The 19,774-nt window shown below is 38.7% G+C and overlaps 1 protein-coding gene across 8 annotated transcripts in view; it reads left to right on the top strand.

Moving 5' to 3' along the window:
- Positions 1-19,774, top strand: part of Nckap5 (NCK associated protein 5) — a 959,972-nt gene that overhangs the window by 741,095 nt on the left and 199,103 nt on the right. For all 8 annotated transcript variants that reach the window (XM_070024260.1, XM_070024269.1, XM_070024275.1 and 5 more), the window contains 2 exons: positions 8,628-8,696; positions 19,168-19,206. In XM_070024260.1, coding sequence (XP_069880361.1) covers positions 8,628-8,696; positions 19,168-19,206 — 108 coding nt within the window. The remainder of the gene's footprint in view (positions 1-8,627; positions 8,697-19,167; positions 19,207-19,774) is intronic.

Consider the following 19,774-nt stretch of genomic DNA (forward strand, 5'->3'; position numbering starts at 1 on the left):
ACAGCAGCAGTAGCAGCAATAACACCCAAGGGATTGATAAAGATGGGAATTCTGGGCCCTCCCTTAATATGCATTTGGCAATGTGATCAAACAGCCAGCCAAGATTGAGGTGTACCCTACAATTGTGAGCTGCTGATCTAAAGTTCCACCCATGACTTTAAATTCTACACGCTCACAGAAATGTGTTATTAAGTATTTTCTGTGGGTGTTCCAAGATGAAGCTCTGGATAGGCCCCCAGTTGTTCTCACAGCATGGGTCCTAAACCCCTTAAGAAGATGCCTCGTACTAGTCTTTGACCTGTTGGGCATCCTTAATATTTGTAGAATTTAGGATCAGCAAGAACAATGTAAGGTGTGTCTGTGTGGATCTAGGCATGCATGCTGATTCCTTCGGTGGATAGGCAATGCTTATAAGAATTTCTTGAAATTTTCTTATTGGATAAAGTTGGTTTTCAAGAAGATTCAACAGTGTTAGTCATTGCCTATGTTTAGAGAATATATATATAAATATATATCTTCAGTACAGCCAGTGGGAACATTCTTCAATCTGCAAGAATGGCCAGACATGATAAGCCAGGTCATCCAGGAAACTCAAAGGACAGTGGGCTCAGCGTTCAGCCCCAATATCTGATGTCCTTTGCTTTCAAACTTTAGTCATACTACTGGATGCAGATGTGTTCTTTTCGATGATGTGCAGTGATAATAGCAATGATGTGTTTTTTTTTTTTTTTTTTTTGGTCCGGTTGTGGGGCCTGAACTCTGGGCCTGAGCACTGTCCCTCAGCTCTTCAGCTCAAGGCCAGTGCTCTACCACTTGAGCCACAGCACCACTTCCGGCTTTTTTCTTTTTGCTTATGTGGTGCTGAGGAATCGAACCCAGGGCCTCAGGTATGCAAGGCAAGCGCTCTACCACTGAGCCAACTTCCCAGCCCCCAATGATGTTTTTTTTTTAACAGTTTCAAACTATAACAGATTACTTATCTCTGAGATTATTTAAGGAATCTGCTCTTTGTTTGGAAGCCTGACTCTAAAAGTCTTGACCTACAGGCTAAAGTCGTTGGGATGGCACTGTAGTCATAAGATATGTTGTCTAAGTTGAGTGCCATAGGAACTGAGATGCAGGTGTCTTCATAGAGAAGCACATGCCCAACTTTAGGGCCAAGCTATGATCTTGCCAAAATACCTTTTCCTAATCCTGTTCTGGCCTTGTCTGCTCTGGCTGAATTGATGCATGGTTTTTAATAGGCTTTAAAAAAAAAACTAGGGTTGATCTCAGAACCTTGTGCATGCTAGGCATATTCTCTTGAGTATGTTTGAGTATACTTGATCCACCCTCAGCAAGTTTGAAAGAAAGAAGCCATCCTGAGAATGGGCAACTCATGCAGTTAAACAAAACAACAGGGGTGCAAACTTTTAACTACTATGATTTTCATTTCTCCTCCATTTCCTCAGAGGACATCCCCTGCTTTCCTCTTTTTTCTTTCCTTCATACCACTCTAACCCCATTCAACTCATACTCATTTTATTTCCATGTTATAATTTTGTTCCTCTTCATCATCATTGAACCTAAGTTTTCTCTGCAGTGGGTGTCGGCTGGTATGTGACATTACTTGCTTACATAATAATTTGATATAATAATCCAATCCAGAATTCTTGCTAGAGAATTCACTTCTGATAGTTAGCACATGTAAAATGTCATTTCCTTAGTATTCCTTTCACATCAATCATATTTTTATTCATTGTGCTTTTGTTATTTTGAATGTTTGTTCGGTAAGCTGATCCTAAGGTTACCTCCTCAAGTAACATTTTCTCTACCTCATCCAAAGACAATTGTTATTTTGGGTAATGGTGGGTATTCTAATCCTGTTGCATTGTGGCTTTTAAAGTAAGAAATTAATTCGTTTCCTCTACTAGATTATTTCCTTTATTGAAGCAGTCCCCATGTTTTATATGTCTTTGTTATACTCTCATCCCCAGCATTAGTCCTGAAGTAGCAGTGACTTAATGCATACATTAAAGTTCCTATGTTGAAGCTCATCTCCTAATTGTGCTTGTTCTTAATCATATATTACTGTGTAAGAAGCTACCATAACAACTGTGGCCAAAAATAACTATTCTATTTATTGCCTAGTTTTGACAGAATTATGGGAAGGTCATAGCTATATAGCTCATCTCCAACCCATATGGTGTCATCTGGGGCTGGAAGATTCATTTCTAACTTGGCTTCTTCACTCTTATATATGTATTTCAGTGTTCCCTGGCTTCTCTCCGTAGAGATCTCATCCTCTTTGGCTTATCTGCATAGTTTGGAGCTTTACATAGCTGTTCCTGGTCCCAGAGTTCTAAGAAGCTCAGGTATAGGCTGAGGAGTTCGTGATCTAATCATGGAAGCCCCAGGAATGATTCTTCAGCCTCATTTTGTTGGCTAAGCAAGTCAATAAGGCTGGTTTTGTTATTGTAGTTTGGTGTGGTTTTGGGAGTTGAACCCAGCCATTCCACCACAGAGCCACACTATAGGCCCTGTAACCATTTTTAATGTGAGTAGTATGTGTAACATGTATATGAGGATAAAAAAATTCAAGTTTCCCCAGCTTGAAAAATTCTGCCAGGTGCCAGCATGTGAGTCATACTGGTATTTTATTTGGAAACTATGCATATTCAAATAGATAGATATAAAATAAGTGATACAGCAATCTGATGGGTGGTATAAGAAATGCTTTAGTAATATTGTTATAACATCTCTGTGTATATGCATTTTTTTTAAATTTAGGTATGTATCCCTATTTAAGTTTTGTAGCTGAAGCTATGAGCCTTCTACCATAGCTGAAAATACTCCAGGGAAACCAGTGGGAAAGTGAAGTTGGTCCATGATAAAGCAACAGAAATAAAGACATAGCCCCAGGAAAGAAAGGGGACGTCTTGTGTCACACACAAACTGGTGTTGGCCCCAGAAACCTCCTGTGCTGCACAGCTGCAGATACACAAATTCTAGTGTATGTCAAGGGATGGATTATAAGATGTCTGAAAAGCTATTATTATTATTATTGTTGCAAGAGAATTTTTTGTGTAGAACATTTCTAACACTGGTCTGTGGAAAAAACATATTATGCCAATTTATAGTATAAAAAATTTCAAACATAATACACATTGGGACAATTAATGTTGAGCAGTGGCTTAGAAGCATCATTTGTAAACTTTACCACTGTATCTATTCACTCACTCAGCAGAACCTATAAGAAATATAGAACCTTCAAAATATATATTAATTTGCCCAGGCCCTGCGTTCAGGCCCATGACCAACCAAATATAGATAGATAGATAGATAGATAGATAGATAGATAGATAGATAGATAGATAGATAGATAGATAGATAGATATTTAGATATCTTGCCATAAACCCAAACAATATAGATTTGCTCTGTGATTTTTACAAGGACCCATAAGAATTTTTAAGATGAAACCAGATCACTGTAATTTGGAGCCATGGGGAAACGAGGTTGAGCAGGAAATCCTCTAAGTCAGGTTCTAAGTGTAGCAAAAGTTTTTGATGGTTGTGGAAGACACAGCTGAGCACAAAGATACACTGTTACATGCACTTGAAGCTATAATTGCATCCCCTGGGTATACTGGTTTAAAAACATACTTATTTAAAATAGAGAACACCTTGTGTTGTAATTTCTGCAATTCTCGATGGTGATACGTACAATTTCTCTGCCTTTTCCTTTCCCATCTCTTTTTACGCAAATATTCACTGTTTCTTTAAATCACGCTTAATTAAGAGATTTTTCTGTTTTTTTTTTCTTTTACCTGTTGTCTCCTGTTGGAAGCTGGTTAATCCTGAATCTCTAATAAATGCAAATGGATTAAAGAGAATCATGAGTTCAAGATTATTGTAGCTTCACTGGCATAATTGTTAATATCTTCACTGTCCCCTGGGGCAGTATAGGATTACATCAGTTAAATTGCTCCCTGCAACTGAACACGGTAACCATAAATGTGACTACTGTGTGTTCACCAGCACATTTGAGGTATTTAATTTGCTTGGCTGTAATAGATTGTCAGAGCAGTAAACGTGAGGCAAGTAATGTAAACGGTGTAATGATGGTAATTATCTGAATGGATCGATCATCATGTTATTGCAACGTGATATGGGTAAGAGCAAGATGTAGACATCCCAGTATAAATTCTCATTTTCAGCTTTATTTCCTTGCACCCTTTTTCCTAAATAATTTAAAGTGAAAACAACATAAACTGGCATTGTAGTTCTTTCCATTATCTCTTTCCATTATCCTGTGTGTTGTCGCCTTCCTAACATTTCAGATCTCAAAAAAGGTACTTCTCTCCAAAGAAAGCAGTAATTTTATAGAGCTGGAATTCTGACACTCTCTTTGTAATTCATGGGTATCTAAATACATGAAATAGAAGTCACTGTTGGTTGCTTCCTCATCTTCATTTGTTAACTAAAGAATCATTCACCGAAGAATTGTAAAGCCACCAACATTAGCCAACCCGGTGATGGTTGGTCATTCTGACTTTACCCATATTCTACAATAGAATGAAACTGGAACCCAGACCTCATCCTCCTACCTGTGCTGGGGAAGGACCTCAGTAGTTGTACCAACTGCTGGCATAGAGAACATACCACCATGACAGGCTAGAAACAACCCTCAAAGGAAAAGCACATAAACCCATGCCTTCTCATCATCAAAAGCTGGAATACTGATAGGATTCCACCATGTTCCTTTAGTTTCCATTGTCCCAGCACCTGCCTCATAGTCCTATCTTTCTTTTGTCTATTTGGACTTTAGACTACAACTTCTTTCAAATTATAGCAAGTACAAAAAGAAATACCAGATATCTATAGAATTACTGCCGAAATGTGTGTGCCCAGCGATAATGGTAGAGGAAGGCACAGAAGAAGGTGAGGGAGAAGGGAAGTTAAGCAAGAAAGTAAGATTTTAGGGGCTGTGAGATAAATGGAAGATTGGGGAAAAAAATCTTTCTACTGAAATTAGAAGTGGTAGTGCCTCAGAAAATCTACACTTGTCAACACCTGGACTGTGGCTTCCAAATAGCCCTCTCCGACTAAGAAGAAGAGGGGTCCATGAGTACATGGACCAAGGCAAAGAAAAGGCTAATTGGCTAAAAATGAACGTATTGTAAAGGAGCGTGCCACTCACTGGCACAACTAGAGCATAAAAAAATAGTAATGACTTAAAACTCTGAATAATGTGAAAATCTATGTAAGCATACTTATATATAGGAAATGGATAAACATATAAATGTATATTGCTCTATACTTAGCTGTGGATTCACTTTCTTCAGTAATAGTTACCTACTACAGACTGTGCTGTAAACATAGCAAATAGAAATTTCCAGATATAAGCAGTTTGTATGTTTTAAATTGCACCCTATTCTGAGAGAAATGATAAGATCTCCTTCCATGCTGAAGGAAATGTGAATCCTGCTCTTGGAGAGTATGTCCACATGATGCTGTGTATCAGTGTCTCATTGGGGTTGGTTGGAAGTTGCTCTTATTTTACTTATTAAATAAAAATGACTCCAAGGTACAGGAGGCATAAATCTGGCAATTTTGTTATAGTGTACTGTTATAATTGTCCAAATTTACTAGAAGCTACTGTTATTAATGTTTTACTCTTCCTTATTGATACATGTTATCAAATCTATGTATGTCATATTAATAGGTGATATAATCTCATAGGACCACTGCCATACATGGAGGCTATCAGTGAGCAAAAACATCCTTACATGACACATGATTTTATATATGTATTTATATACATACATGTACATATATATGTGTATATATATAGGGTTTCATACAATCCAGAGTTTTGGTGACCCACTGGGGGTCTTGGAATGTATACACACAAATAAGGGGTACTAGAGATACAATGGAATTAGAAAGCACCACTTGTAGCCACAGTAATCGTTGAGTCAGTTAAGTTACTGATGGTTGTTGTAACAAGTAACTGAAAGTTATGAGCAATAGTATATGTTCATAGTTTCAAAATATTTCACCCCAAATTAAATATTAATTGCAAAAGTCAGGGTAGTAACTGAATCAAGAGATTCAGTAGACTCCACTGAACGTGTAATGCAAGTTAGCACATGCAGAAATGGAGCACAGAGGCATCATGTGACTGATACAACATGCTAAGCAGGACCCAGCATGAACTCTGTGCTATTCCTACAACATCTGCACAAGGAAGTTGCATATAAACTCTGCAAGGGAAGGAAAAGAGAAAAGAAAATCAGAAACAGGAAATGTTTCAGACTAAAAGTTATTGTATGAATGACAAGGACAAGTGAATGCAATGCATTAATGTGCCTAGGATCCCAATCCTGGAGGAAACTCACTACAAAGGGCATTACAGAGATAAGGGATGAAAAGGAGTGTATTGTATTAATAGGAGTGTATTGTATTAATGTGTATTTCCTGAAATTAAAAAGTTGGCTGAGATTATTCAAGAAGATATCTCTTTGTTACTCATAAATTCACAATTCAGGAGTAACAGAAGCCATACTTACTTTTAAGGTCAAAGAGACAGAGAAGCAGGGAAGGAGAAGCAAAGACAACAGTATAGCAGATGTGGCAAAACATTAATGATAATAAATCTGAGCAAAGTCATGTGTGAATGCTTTATATTGTTCTTGTAAATTGTACATTTGCAATTATTTCCAAATACAAGGTGAACAAATGCTTAGGAAGTGAAGGTATATGAATTATGCTTCAAAGTCAGCTTAGGCAAATGTTAGCAATACTATCTCAAAAAGAAACTAGCTGCACACCTGTGCTCATGTCTGTAATCTTCATTACTCAAGAGGATGAAAACTGAGAATTAGGGTTCAACACCAACCTCGGGCAAACAAATTCTGGAGACTTTGATTAACTAGCAAAAAGCCCAAACTGGAGATGGTGGCACAAGTGGTAGAGCACCAGCTGTGTGTGAAAAGTGGAGCAAGAGCTTTAGGCTCTGAGTTCAATTCCCAGTGTGAGCATACACACACTAACACACATATACAAGCTGGAATAAGCTGGTCATGGAGCTACCCACTACTCCAGAGGAACAAGTAGGAAAGTTGTGGTTTGTGGTTAGCCGAGGCAAAAGGTAGCAAGCACAGCCCTACTTGAAAAATTCAACTTAAAGCAAAAACACTTGGAGCATGGCTCAAATAGCAGATGTGAAGTCTTGAGTTCAGTTCATCATGCTGTTAAATAAAGGGAAGGAAAAAAATGAAAATAGAGAAGTGTATTAACCTTTATACCATAATATAAAAACATACCATACTGTGCACACTGAGTTAGAATGCTAAAGATGTAGAACCAGGAGTGCTGGCTGGAGGGGCAGGGATAAGCAGAGATAACTTGCACTTTTCAGGATGCAGACAGGGGTAAGGTGAGGGGTGGGGACAGGGTGTCCACAGTGGCTACATTGGAACCAGGTTACCAGCTGCAAAGCATAGTTGTAACATCATCATTTTTCTGCTCTTTCTTTTTAAACCTACTATGCTTTTTCTCCCTCCTTACTATTTCAAAAAGTAGCCTAATAACCACATGTACTTTCAATGCCCACAGAGAAGCATGAAAGCACTAATTAGAAGCAGCAGCAACATAGGAAAAGGGATGCTTCAGAATAATTCAAGTCTTATGTGTTATGTCCAAAGAGACAAAGGTGACATGTTTTCTCTCATGTGAAAGCTAGAATTAGTTTATAAATATGTAAGTAAATACTTTGGGAGGTGTGTAAGTGCACACAAATATATTAACTGAAATATAGCTGATTCAGGGAGATTCCTCAGAAAGGCTAAACAAAGATCAGCAAAATAAATACCAGGGAAGAGTATGGAGTCAGGGTGGACAAATGAAGAAAAGGGGGAAAGTACTTTCAAGAATCAAAGGAGGAGGCTACGATGCTTGATAAGAAATGTGCTTATTATCTTGCCCATGTAATTGTAACCCCTCTGTACAGTATTTTCACAATAAAAACATAAAAATTAAAAAAAGAATTCAGTGCATATCCTACAAAATTAAGAAAAATGATGGAAGCAGGGAACAGGAGGGATGGGAGAGGATACCAAGAGACATTGCATTTATAAACTGCTTTGTTGAATGGCAACTCCTTTGTACTACTAGTTAAAAATTTTTAAGTCATTGATGAACACTAAAAATAGCATGTTTAGTTTGTGTTGGGAATTATGCTTTCATGACTTTACCTGAAATTCTTTTTGTGGCCTCAACAAATATTCAGCATTGAGACTGTGACAAGTCTTAATGAAGTGGATTAAGACGTTTCTTACATTTATACAGTGAGATAAATATTTTAATCTTTCTATAGAGCACTCTCAGATTGAGCCATGATTTTATTTTTTACCTGTTCAGAATATCAAATTTTGCATTTCTTATAATTGTATTATTGTAGCAAGTTAATAAGACAGAAGTCAACTTGAGATACTTATAATAATATTCACAGAAACCTGTCAAAGGTATTTCTAAAAGATTATTTGGGATCTTGAGGAGCTATATTTAGTTACTGTATTGAATGACTTGTCACACAACACAACATTACATTGATTTATTTGTGTTATTTCTGTATCTTACTGCAGGCAGAGAATTCAGCATTGGCTTTGGAAAATGAAAATCAAAGAGAGCAGTATGAAAGATGTCTTGATGAGGTAAGGTGAATGAGAGGCCCATAATAAGAGGTTGTACTATTTAGAATTTTCTTAGTCTGATAGTAGCACATATGCATTAGATGCCCCCACAGAATCTTAGCATTTTCTCTTCCAAGAGGAAGTTGTAAGCACATGCCCCAATGTTAAAGAGCAGAGTGTGTGTGTACATTCATGTGTGCATGTGTGTGTGTGTGTGTGTGTGTTTGTGAGAGAGAGAGAGAGAAAGAGAGAGAGAGATCTGCCCTTCCCCTGCCTTTCTTTCTAGTTGCTTATCGAGGAATCTGTAATTTTTTTGGTAATTGTTTCATATTCTTGGAGCACAGTTAGGATGTGCTTCTTCACTGTTGGATCAATTCTTCCTGTGCAGTAAGTGCACTACTTGCCTATGAATGAGAAAAACCATATCAGCACAGTGCATCTGAAATAGGATGTCGTTTCTGGAAAAGCGAATCCTTGATAGAGTGGGTGGGGTGATGTTCACAGTTGGCAGCCAGAGGGGGGAAATATTCAAAAATTGAGCACAAGCCATAAAGAGGACAGGAAGTGAAGAAGAAAATTTGAGCCGAATGGAAGAAGATAGGGCCACACGCCCGAGTAAACTCAATAAATACTATGTGATGATAATGATGAGATGAGGGCAAAGATACTGGGCATTTGAGAATCTCTGGGAGGCGAGAGGAAGATTGAAGAGTGTGCAGAGCACTCAAGTGTATCTCTTTGGGCCACTCCCCTTACACTCCATGTTGTATCTTCCTGCCTGGATTGCCCATTCACCTCGCTGAGAAGTTTTCTGGAGACTTGTCTGTGATTGGAGCCATTATTTAAATGAGATAACTTTCTTAGGCATCTGGCCCAACACTCTAAAACATAATAAGCATTCTTTGGAAGAGTCAGTTTGAGATTTGTTATAGTGTAGCTGAACACATTTTAGTAAAACAAGAAAAACTGCACTTAATCTTATTCTGTTACTTTACCTGTGGGAATTGCCAGTATATCTTCAGTCTTTTTCTCCTCTAGCAATTAGGGAAGCCTTTTCCCAAGGAACTCCTCTTTATATAGTTTACCCTTTCCTTCCCCTGTCCACCTACACACGTTCTCAGAAGTTGGTGGGTTGAACCGTAGCGAGCATGGGCTTAAATCCCAACTCTGTTCTTCTTTTACTCCTTCAAGCTGCAATCATAGTTCTTATGATCTGATGGTCCTTGAGACCCCCCCCCCCTTGCCAGTTTTGTAGGACTGCAGATTGTCAAGCCATGCCCTGCCCTGTACTTATGGAATCATTCAGGGTAAGCCTGGTGAACTGTGTGTCAATGAGGTCTCCAGTTGTTATATCTGCTGCTTTTGGAGTCCTTTCCCCATAATACACACCAATTGTATTTAGTACATCCATGCCATTGGAGAACTCTCAAAATATCCCTAGAAAAGAAATGATGTTTCACATCCAATGCTTGAATTCTTCAATATACATAGAATTTAGTATACATACAGCCATATACATAGGTTACTCCAGCAAAATAGTCTTTGCAGTGCTCTTCTATGTCAAGACTTAAAAAGACCAAAATAATCTTTACAATGCCTAAAGGTAAAGAATCATAAAATGTTAGTTGACCTAAAAGACAACATAAGGATTCAGGGTCTGAGAGATAGTTCAATAGCCCTCACCTCTGCTCCCCAGGCTCTTGGTCCAATCAAAATCTAGGGCAAGCAAGACCAAATAGATCTGAGGATATTTAAAGGTACAAATAATGCCCTTGAGTGATGTTTATTGATCAGCATAGTTTTACTTTAACCTCTAGCACTGAAATTTCCTGTGAAACTATTTGTATTCAGAAATCAAATGCATGTGGCTCACACTCCAGAAACTTCTTACTTGCCACAATTCTCTCAGAATAATCTCTTCCCATCCATGAAAAAGCTCACAGCATTTCTCATCAGGAACAACAGTCTGTTGTCTTATATTTCCCAGGAATGCGTCATCCAGATTTTATGAGAACATGTTAGGCAAAATGTAAGCTTTCACCCACAACATCATTTCCTGCAGTTTCCACTGAAGGCAGAATTTTTAAAAGGAAAAAGTCCCTGTGTCTCTAATTTTAAAAAGATTAACCATTGCTAGAAACATGATTTGCCACCAAGAGCCACCTCTGTGAGACACTCATGTTTTATATTCATGAGTACCTGCCCCTGATTACACATGCCAGTTGTTTTGAAACTAATTGCATGGGGTAGACAATCCATTATTTTGCATTGTGAGAGAATGCCCTCAAAGGAGTAGTTTAATGCCAACTGGAAATTCTTTTCAAGGCTTTCTACACTAATTAGACAAACTAACAAGATAAGGTCTCATATAAGTTATTTCCTTGCTAGTGGGTTTCATAAAACATACTCAGGTGATTAACACATGAATTTCAAATGTTCCTCTATTCTTTTTGCTTGGATAGTTATTTTCTGGGGAATGAAGAACATATGGAGGATTTAGGGGAAAAATTGTGAGTCTAAAATTCCTTCTGTGGTTTCCTACTGGAAGAGGGCATTTGTTCAGCTATTAGCAGCCACTCTGTATAGGTAGAGACACCCAAAAACCTTCATCCTGGCTTGGTTAAGCATATGCACAGTCACATACATGTGTACATGCATACTCTTCCCACACAAATTCATACATATGCTTCACCATCATCTCTCCTGAACCTGTCTCCTGGTGTTCTTCCCTTGCAATACAAAGGCAAAATGAGGGGCTAATTTCATTTTTCCTTGGGAGTTTGGAAGTTCTCATCTTTGAACAAAGTTTCTTGGTCTAAGGTCTAGCTGTTTGACAGGTAGTGTACTAATATGCAAAAAATGTTGTTTATTTACACTATTGCTTTGGCCACAATTCCTTTTGGACATAGTATTCCCAGGTAGAGACACATAATGATATGTACAAAATAAGCAGAACCACTGCATTGCATTTAGTTGGATTCAGCGTTGTCCTGCAAACTTTCCTGATGTCAGCTTCAGGCAAGCCCTGGAGCTGATGTTACTCTTAGCCCAGAGGAAGTGAGAAGCTCTAATTACCACATGGTAAATAGGTAAAGGAAACTCACAGAACAATCATCTTATACTGAGGACTTCCAGAACAATTTCCCTGTGCTGAGGACTTTCAGGACAATCAGTGGAGAGTGGAGGAGCAGCAAGGGCATGTCACAGACAGTGGGCAGGCTTAGAGAGTGCATCATCAGGGGAGGGAGCCCAAACAAGTGGGAGATTCCCAGCAGAGCTTTAAATTGCTGCTGGCTGCACCCTCCCTACTCCCCTAAACATATATGCTATCTGCTCAGAGATTCTAATGGGCTCCAGTATGGTGCAGAGCCTGGGCTTTTTAAGTTCATATATATACACACATATATATACATACATATATATATATATGTACTTCCTTTTAAGTTTTTTAAACAGCCCAAGAGGTGATGATGTTTAGCATGCTCAGCCATGGTTAAGAATTACTGCAATAAGGCTCTGAATACTGGGCTTCAGAGAACATTTTCAGAAAACCTTCACAGGATGGTACACTAGAGATGAGCTTGGATAGAGTAATGGGGAAAAAAAGCAGTCCCCTGTGGAGGTTTGGGGGTTCTTTCTGAATTGAAAGCTACAAACCAACAAGTAAACCTACTCCCAGTGTTCCTGAAAATGTGTTCCCAGTTGTTTCTGCATCAAAAAGATGTAGAATGACTGCAAAAAGTTCACACTAGTCGACTTTCCTAAGCCCTCAGTCAGTCTATGTATAGAGGAAATGTCACAGTTCCTGGTGCATGGTGGAGCTTCTGTGCATGAAGCTGAAGAAGCTCACTGAATCTGTAGAGTCATTGAGGACACTGTAGATGACTTCCACATTCCAGAACACAAGGGCAAAGAAAACAGTACCCTAAATGTAGCTTAGAAATAGAAAAAAAAAATATGACAGATGGGCTGAGAAGGTGGCCCAGTGGTAGAGTGCTTGCCTCTCATGCGTGAGGCCCTGGGTTCGATTTTTCAGCACCACATAAGCAGAAAATAGCCAGAAGTGGTGCTGTGGCTCAAGTGGTAGAGCGCTAGCCTTGAGCTGAAGAGCTAAGGGACAGTAACGAGGCTCAGATTCAAGCCCCAGGACTGGAAAAAAAGACAGAATGGCTTTTAGGTTTGGGCCAAATAATGACAGAATAGGTGATAGTTCTCATTTCTCTGATCCTACCCTGAGTGCCTAGACTGCACTGTAGAATCATTATTCAGATGTCTCTATGCATTGCCCATCTCTGAGCTCAACATAACCCTTGCAAGTCAATGTCTCCATCACTGTAGGTAGAAAATGGCCTGCTGTGGTTATCACATGCTCCAGTGCCTTCCCTATAAATGGGCTATGAAACAAGTGTACACTCTCTTCCTTATTTTCCCCAGACTCTGACTACCTTAAAAGCATCGGTATGCTTTGCCATTATTTATCTAGTACTACCCACCATGATTCCTGGTGCATATTAGGTGCTTGATGAAAATTAATATTTAAATGAGTTTCCCCTGAAATCCTGCATACATATTTAGAGTAATTTCTTCAGTTGTCTCCTCAGAGGTGAATAGCCATTTATTTTCTACAAAACCCTGAGGATAATTCAAATCATCTGGAAAAGTGGTAGACACACTTAAAAGACTGATTTGGATGGGAAAGGCATGGGTTCAAATGCTTCCCCAGCCATCCTTATCCTATTTCATGTGGGGCATGTTGCTCCTTCTTTTGATTTCTTTCTTTCTCACCTTTATCTGACAGGAAGATATCAAGGGACATATCTATTCATGTATATTATGTGCAAATGCCCATTCATCCACATGCATATGTACGTATGTGTGTGTGCGCACACACACACACACACACACACACACAATTACTTAATAAAATCTCTTACTATTTTTCAGATGTCTACTTGAAAATACATTCTGTTCTCTGTCACTCATCTGTAACTCTGATCCCCAATAAACCCTGGTGAAGTGGCCACTTTACATGAGGCCCTGTCCTGGGGATCTTCTCTGTACCTATCCCTTGAACTTTTCACGACTTTAGGGGCACATGAGGACAGACAGGTTGCTCCTCCATTGCAATGTATGTCAGGGGACACAGGCAATCTTTGAACCACATCATTTTTATGAATCTAGTCCCACATTCTTCCCACTTTCCCTCAGCTGTCTCAATACAGTAAGCTAAAACTCCAGAGCATCAGAAATTCCTGCACATTTGTGAATGCACTGTGTTCTTAACAAGATTTTAAGTTACTTTCTGATGTAAGAATTGCTTTGTATGATGAAATAACACAACGGAGTGTGAAAATAAGATAGCAGGGAAGAAGCATGATGCCTTTTGAATCCCTCACTATCACTTGTAGCTTCCCACTCTTTACCTTCCTAGGGAGCCCTGGGCTGTGTTCTTTTTTTTTTTTTTTTTTGTCAGTCGTGGGGCTTGAACTCTGGGCTTGGGCTCTGTCCCTGCACTCTTCAGCTCAAGGCGAGCACCCTACCACTGGAGCTACAGCGCCACTTCTGGTTTTCTAGTGGTTTATTGGAGATAGGAGTCTCACAGTCTCTCCTGCCCGGGCTGGCTTTGAACCACGATCCTCAGATCTCAGCCTCCTGAGTAACTAGGATTACAGGCGTGAGCCACTGGCACCTGGCTGGGCTGTGTTCTTAACTGATGGGAATTGGTTCATCTAAGGTCTGGGCCTCTGGGCCTTTTGGTAATCAAATAATAGAGAACTCAGTATCTCCACCTTCTCTTCCCCTTATGCACCTTCCAGAGGACCCTGAAAGCCTGGCAGACAGGAGAAAGAACTGTCTCTTGTGTATAGAAAACAGCTGGTTACCTGATAGAATTCTCCGTGATAAGGAAGGGAAAGGTACTGAGGCATCTCACCTGTAGCCCCTCTCCGTCTCCTAGGAGCAGAATGGGGAGGTCTCCCCAGAGAGCTTCAGGGAGACTGGAATACAAGCCTGGGACATAAGGCTGTCAGCTCTGCTCCATGTGTCCCAAGTCCCTGTGGCCCAGCCCAGCTGTTATTTTTCCCTTCTTTGGAGCAAGAGCTGGCAGGTGCCACTGGAAGTTATTTGTTCTCATTAGCTTGAGTCTTCTGGTGTGTGATCCAGGTGCTTTAGGGCACATTGTTGAAGGCTTATGGACCGGGGCCCATTCCAGGCATTGTGTGAGCCTAGCAGAATTTTCAGGCACAAAGCTCCAAACAACAGTTGTGTTGATGTATCTAGGAAGCTTAGCTGGATAACAGCAGCAACAAAAACCTCAGAAACTGTCTTGATGGGGCTGGCGTGTGGGAGGTAAGCATTTTTACAACTTGCCTGCTCTTCTGCAAAAAACCCATGAGTCCTCTGGGTAATAGACTCCCCCTGTCAGTAGCTGCAGACATAATGTATTGTTGTATCTTTGTTCAATTTTCAGGTAGAGCAAAACAATTGTCCAAAGTACATGCCAGAAGGAACTATGTCCACTATAGAGTCTGTAAGCCTATAGGGCAACTACTTGGACTGCAAAGATATAACATATTTCCTCCTGTGGGCTGTTACAGTTAGGATATTACTCTATGTCTCCCATTAAATCATGACTAGAGCTCTTTTATGGGACCACTGGTACACGGAATGGTTTAAGTGAAAGTCTGGTTTGGGCGCAAGAAAAGAAAATATTGGTATTCAATAGTTTTATGAGCATGTAAATCAAATCCAAAGTTGGAGATCTGAAAAATAAGTAAATTATTTATAGTATGAATTAACTTTGGTACATTGTTTCTGATTCAACCCACGTGGATAGTTCAATTCTACTATTTTGTTTTATTTGCCAGCAATAAAGCAGATGATGTATTGTTTGACTTTGACTTTTCAGCTATTTACAAATTGGAAGGAATGTTTAAGAACTAAAAGACTTTCACAGTAAGAGTATGGGTCAATTTGTGTGGGCTCAAAAACCGTTTGTCACTCCTGTGATTAAATATGAATAAACAGTTAAAGGGAAAATAAAGCACCAGTTAAGGAGGTGAAGTCTAAGATAAATATTCAGTTTGCTTCCTTTAAAATGAAAAATAATCATTTTCATTTAGATTTATTTTAGGATGATGTATGTTGTTTTATTATCCATAAGTAGCTGTACAAAGGAGTTGTCACTCAGTAAAACAGTTTGTGAATACAATGCATCTTGATCAATGTCACCCTTTCCAACATTCTCATTCATCCCTCTCTTAGTCACCATTTCCCTCATTTTCTTAATTTTGTAGATTATACCTTATATTTTTACTGCATTCTTCTCTACTTCTCTTCATTCATCTACTCCTTTCCTCTTGGTCCCACCCTTATGAAGTACCTCATTTCTGGTGTTTATTTTGTTGAATTTTGATTATGCCTCTCTTAGGAATTACATTAAGTTCTCCCTTGAATTTACCGTATTTCAGTTAATACATTTGTATATACTTGAATAACCACCCTTGAGTTTGCTTCTTAAATGAAATTCTTAAAATATTTTTTTTCTAAATGTAGAGAGAATGAAGGATGGGGTAACATTATCCAAAAAGGAATGTATTCATTACCTGACTTATATAACTGGAACCCCTCTGTATATCACCTTTATTATTACAATGAAAATGTTTTAATTTAGTTGGTTTCAGTGAAATGTTTTTCTTTTTAATATCAAAGAGGTGAATTTTGAAAGTCTTCTGATAGAAAAATAAAACTCTCTGTGCATGAAGTTTAACTAATAAATTGAGAATAATGTGATTGTGGCCATTACTGCTTATCGTGTGAATATCTTCCAACCAAAAATTGATGACAGCCTGTGTTTTAATTTTCTTGGAGACCTATTGGTTGCCAACTGCCATTAATGATATGCTGTTTTGTCAATATTGAGTCAAGAAACAATTAAGTTCCATGCACATGTTCTCACTATGATCTGCTTCACTATTCTGTTCGGGGGCAACAAGATATCATTTAACATCACCAAAAATAAGTTTGTCACAGAGTAAAGGGAGATGAGCATGTGTCCATGGTAAGACATGTTTACATGATGATGGCATGAATATCACTGTAACTATAGTTATGGATCTACTACCGGATAGCAGTTCACATACATCACTACATCCCAAACATCTAACCACATAAGCAGATATGTAGAACTTTTATACTGAATGATTGAAGAGATGAATGCATACCAGTAACATATCTAGGCTGTTTCAATGTTCAGACTGGTCTTTGCATTTTTTAAATTTCATTGTAAAGGTGTTGTTCACAGGGGTTATAGTTACATAAGTAAGGTAACAAGTACATTTCTTGTTGAACATTGTTACACCCCTTCTCGTTTTTTTTCCCACTTTCCCTTACCCTCCCACCCCAATTTATATACTGGCTTAAGAACGCCCATAGCTACTTAATATCATCTCATTTGGGAAAGCAGTTGCTACTCTGAATTTGATCAACCATAGTCATGTGGATGCATAGCTTCAAGGTTATAGTGAAGTTGAATCGATGATTTTTTTTGTCAAGTGGATTTGTTTTTGTTTTATTTTGTGACAGAGAACTCAAGGCCTAAGTCTCTCATTTGGCTTCTGGTTTCTGTTACTTTTTTAAAATTATCTGTAAGTAGTGGTACAAAGGGGTTACCATTCAACATGACAGTTTATAAATATAATGCATCTTGATCAATGTTATACCATTCATTATTTTCTCTCATCCCGTCTCAACTCACCCTTTCCCTCATCCTAATTTTCTAGTTTCATAGATACACATTGAATGTTAAGACTTCATTTTCCTCTCCTTTTCTTTTCTTTTGTCTAGCTCCCCTCCCTTTGATTCCCACACACATCTCAAGTATGATGTGAGTACCCTGTGAGTTATTTTTTCCTACGGAGTTACACCAACCATACTTTGGTTAATATATTTATATGTATACATACAACTCCATTTGTGTTTACTTGTATATTTGTAAGTTATATCTAACACCCATGGATCCTTTGTCCCTCTGGGCCTGACTTATTTCACTTAACATAATTTTTTCCAGGACCATTAATTTCTTTACAAAGTATAACCCTTGGCATTTTGCTTAAGATTGATGCTCTACCACTTAAGGCACACCTCTACTTCTGTCTTTTTACTGGTTAATTGGAGATAAGGGTCTCACATACTCTGCCTGGGCTGTCTATGAATCTCAGTCTTCAAAACTCAGCCACTTGAATAGCGAGGATTATAGACATGAGTCACGAATGCCCAGCTTGTCAAGCATTTTAAATCTGTAAATGAAGAAAAATCTGAATACAAAGATATTGTGATGATGAACAGTCATGTGGAGAAAATGCCAGATCTTGATGTCAGACCTATATAGTTCTTTCCTTGAATGGCATTACATACCCTCTCCTGAAGCAGACCTTGAATGGGAATGCAATGTCCAGATTGTTTGAAAATAACTACAATTCTTCTCCGTCTGAGGAGGGTTCTGACTTTCCCAATCTGCCTGATACCTGAAGAAATCTGTTCTGTTAAATTATATTAGTAATTTAATGCATAATGGAAGAAACCCCCTCCCAAAATACCTTCTGTTCCTTTCATGAAGAATATATTCCCATGACACCAGCAAGAACAGGCTTGTCTTATTTTTCTACCTACATATACTTAATATGTGATTCTGATTGCAAGGTAGATCCAGCCATCACCTTTATGGTCCAGACAGGAAGGCAGAAGCCAGGCCCTTTGCTTACAGATATCCTGTAAGCTCAAGAAAATAGCCTGTTTCAGCTATGTGATTGGCCAGAATTTTGTCAGGTAGGGCATGTGGTTAAATGGAAGGCCAGCAAATACAGTTGGATGTGCTCCAACAAAATCAATTACAGCTTGTTACCGAATAAGAAGGGAAAGGGGATGTTGGAGTAAACAACCTCCAGACAATTCCAGATGGCAGCCATAGTAGAAAGGCCTGGAGAAGAGCACGCAGGAGAGCAGCAGTTCACTCAGGTAATAGGGAGTTGTTATAATTTGCCATTTACTCTGCTGTAGGGAAATTTAAGCAATGCAAGATACAGCAAAAGAATAGGAAGGAGAGGAAAAGGACATTGTCAACCAGCAAAGTATAGAAACCGTGTACAGATAATTAGGGTTACATTTTGCACCGCTTCATTTTTTTTAGCTTTCCTGGAGTACTTTACACATGAAAGGATATTATTTTTGCAAATATGGAAATGTGAAAGTCAAGGTATGAATGAGTTTTCCAGCTGAACCATCTTAATTAGCAACAAGGTCACCCTTGGAAATAGCAAAAATTACTTAGAAGGACATGCTTATTAAGAAAAAATGAGATCTTCAGGAGTAGAGGGAAGAGGGGATGAGGAGCTCATTAGAGATAGTAAGCTCTGAGAAGCTTATTGGTAAATTACAGTTCAGGCGTATAAAGTCTCATTATTATAAATGGCAACTTTCTTTCTTTTTTTTAAAGGTAGCCAACCAAGTTGTTCAAGCTCTGCTCACTCAAAAGGTAGGTCACATGTTACCTTCCACCCTCCACCCTCCCCCTTTTCAGAGTACTTCTGTGAATAGAAAACAGCTCACTCTGCCTGCCTGGGGAATTGTGATTAATAGTTGCAAGACTTTTCTTCTGAGTCACCTAGGTTAAAGGCTGCTTGTTTTAAGTGATATGTGAATTAACTGCAATGAATGGCCAATAGAATCAGGCTTTTGGAAAGACGTAGAATGCCTGTTGAAAATGAAGGATTTCCAGTATCCAAATGAGTAGCAGGCTCATCCTTTTCATTGAATGAATACAGACTTTAAGTAAATACATGGATAATTCTGATGCCTGTGATATGAATGTCCTCTTGGGGATGTTGAAAAGAACATACAATTCAGCACAGAGTGTTTTTGAGGTTATAGAATTGGTTTGATTTCTCTGTGCTTTAGTTATGCTATAAGGGCTGAATGGATAGCAATCTTCCTTCACACAAGTGATAGTTCTATGAAAGGTAATGTGGAACACTTTTTTCTGGGAGTCACTCAGGTAAATATCAAATCATTGGGAAGTGTGGTACTCTGTTGCCCTGGTCCAT

The sequence above is a fragment of the Dipodomys merriami genome, unplaced genomic scaffold (genome assembly GCF_024711535.1).
Source record: "Dipodomys merriami isolate MVZ:Mamm:240054 unplaced genomic scaffold, mDipMer1.0.p SCAF_1, whole genome shotgun sequence".
In the NCBI taxonomy this organism is placed as follows: Eukaryota; Metazoa; Chordata; class Mammalia; order Rodentia; family Heteromyidae; genus Dipodomys; species Dipodomys merriami.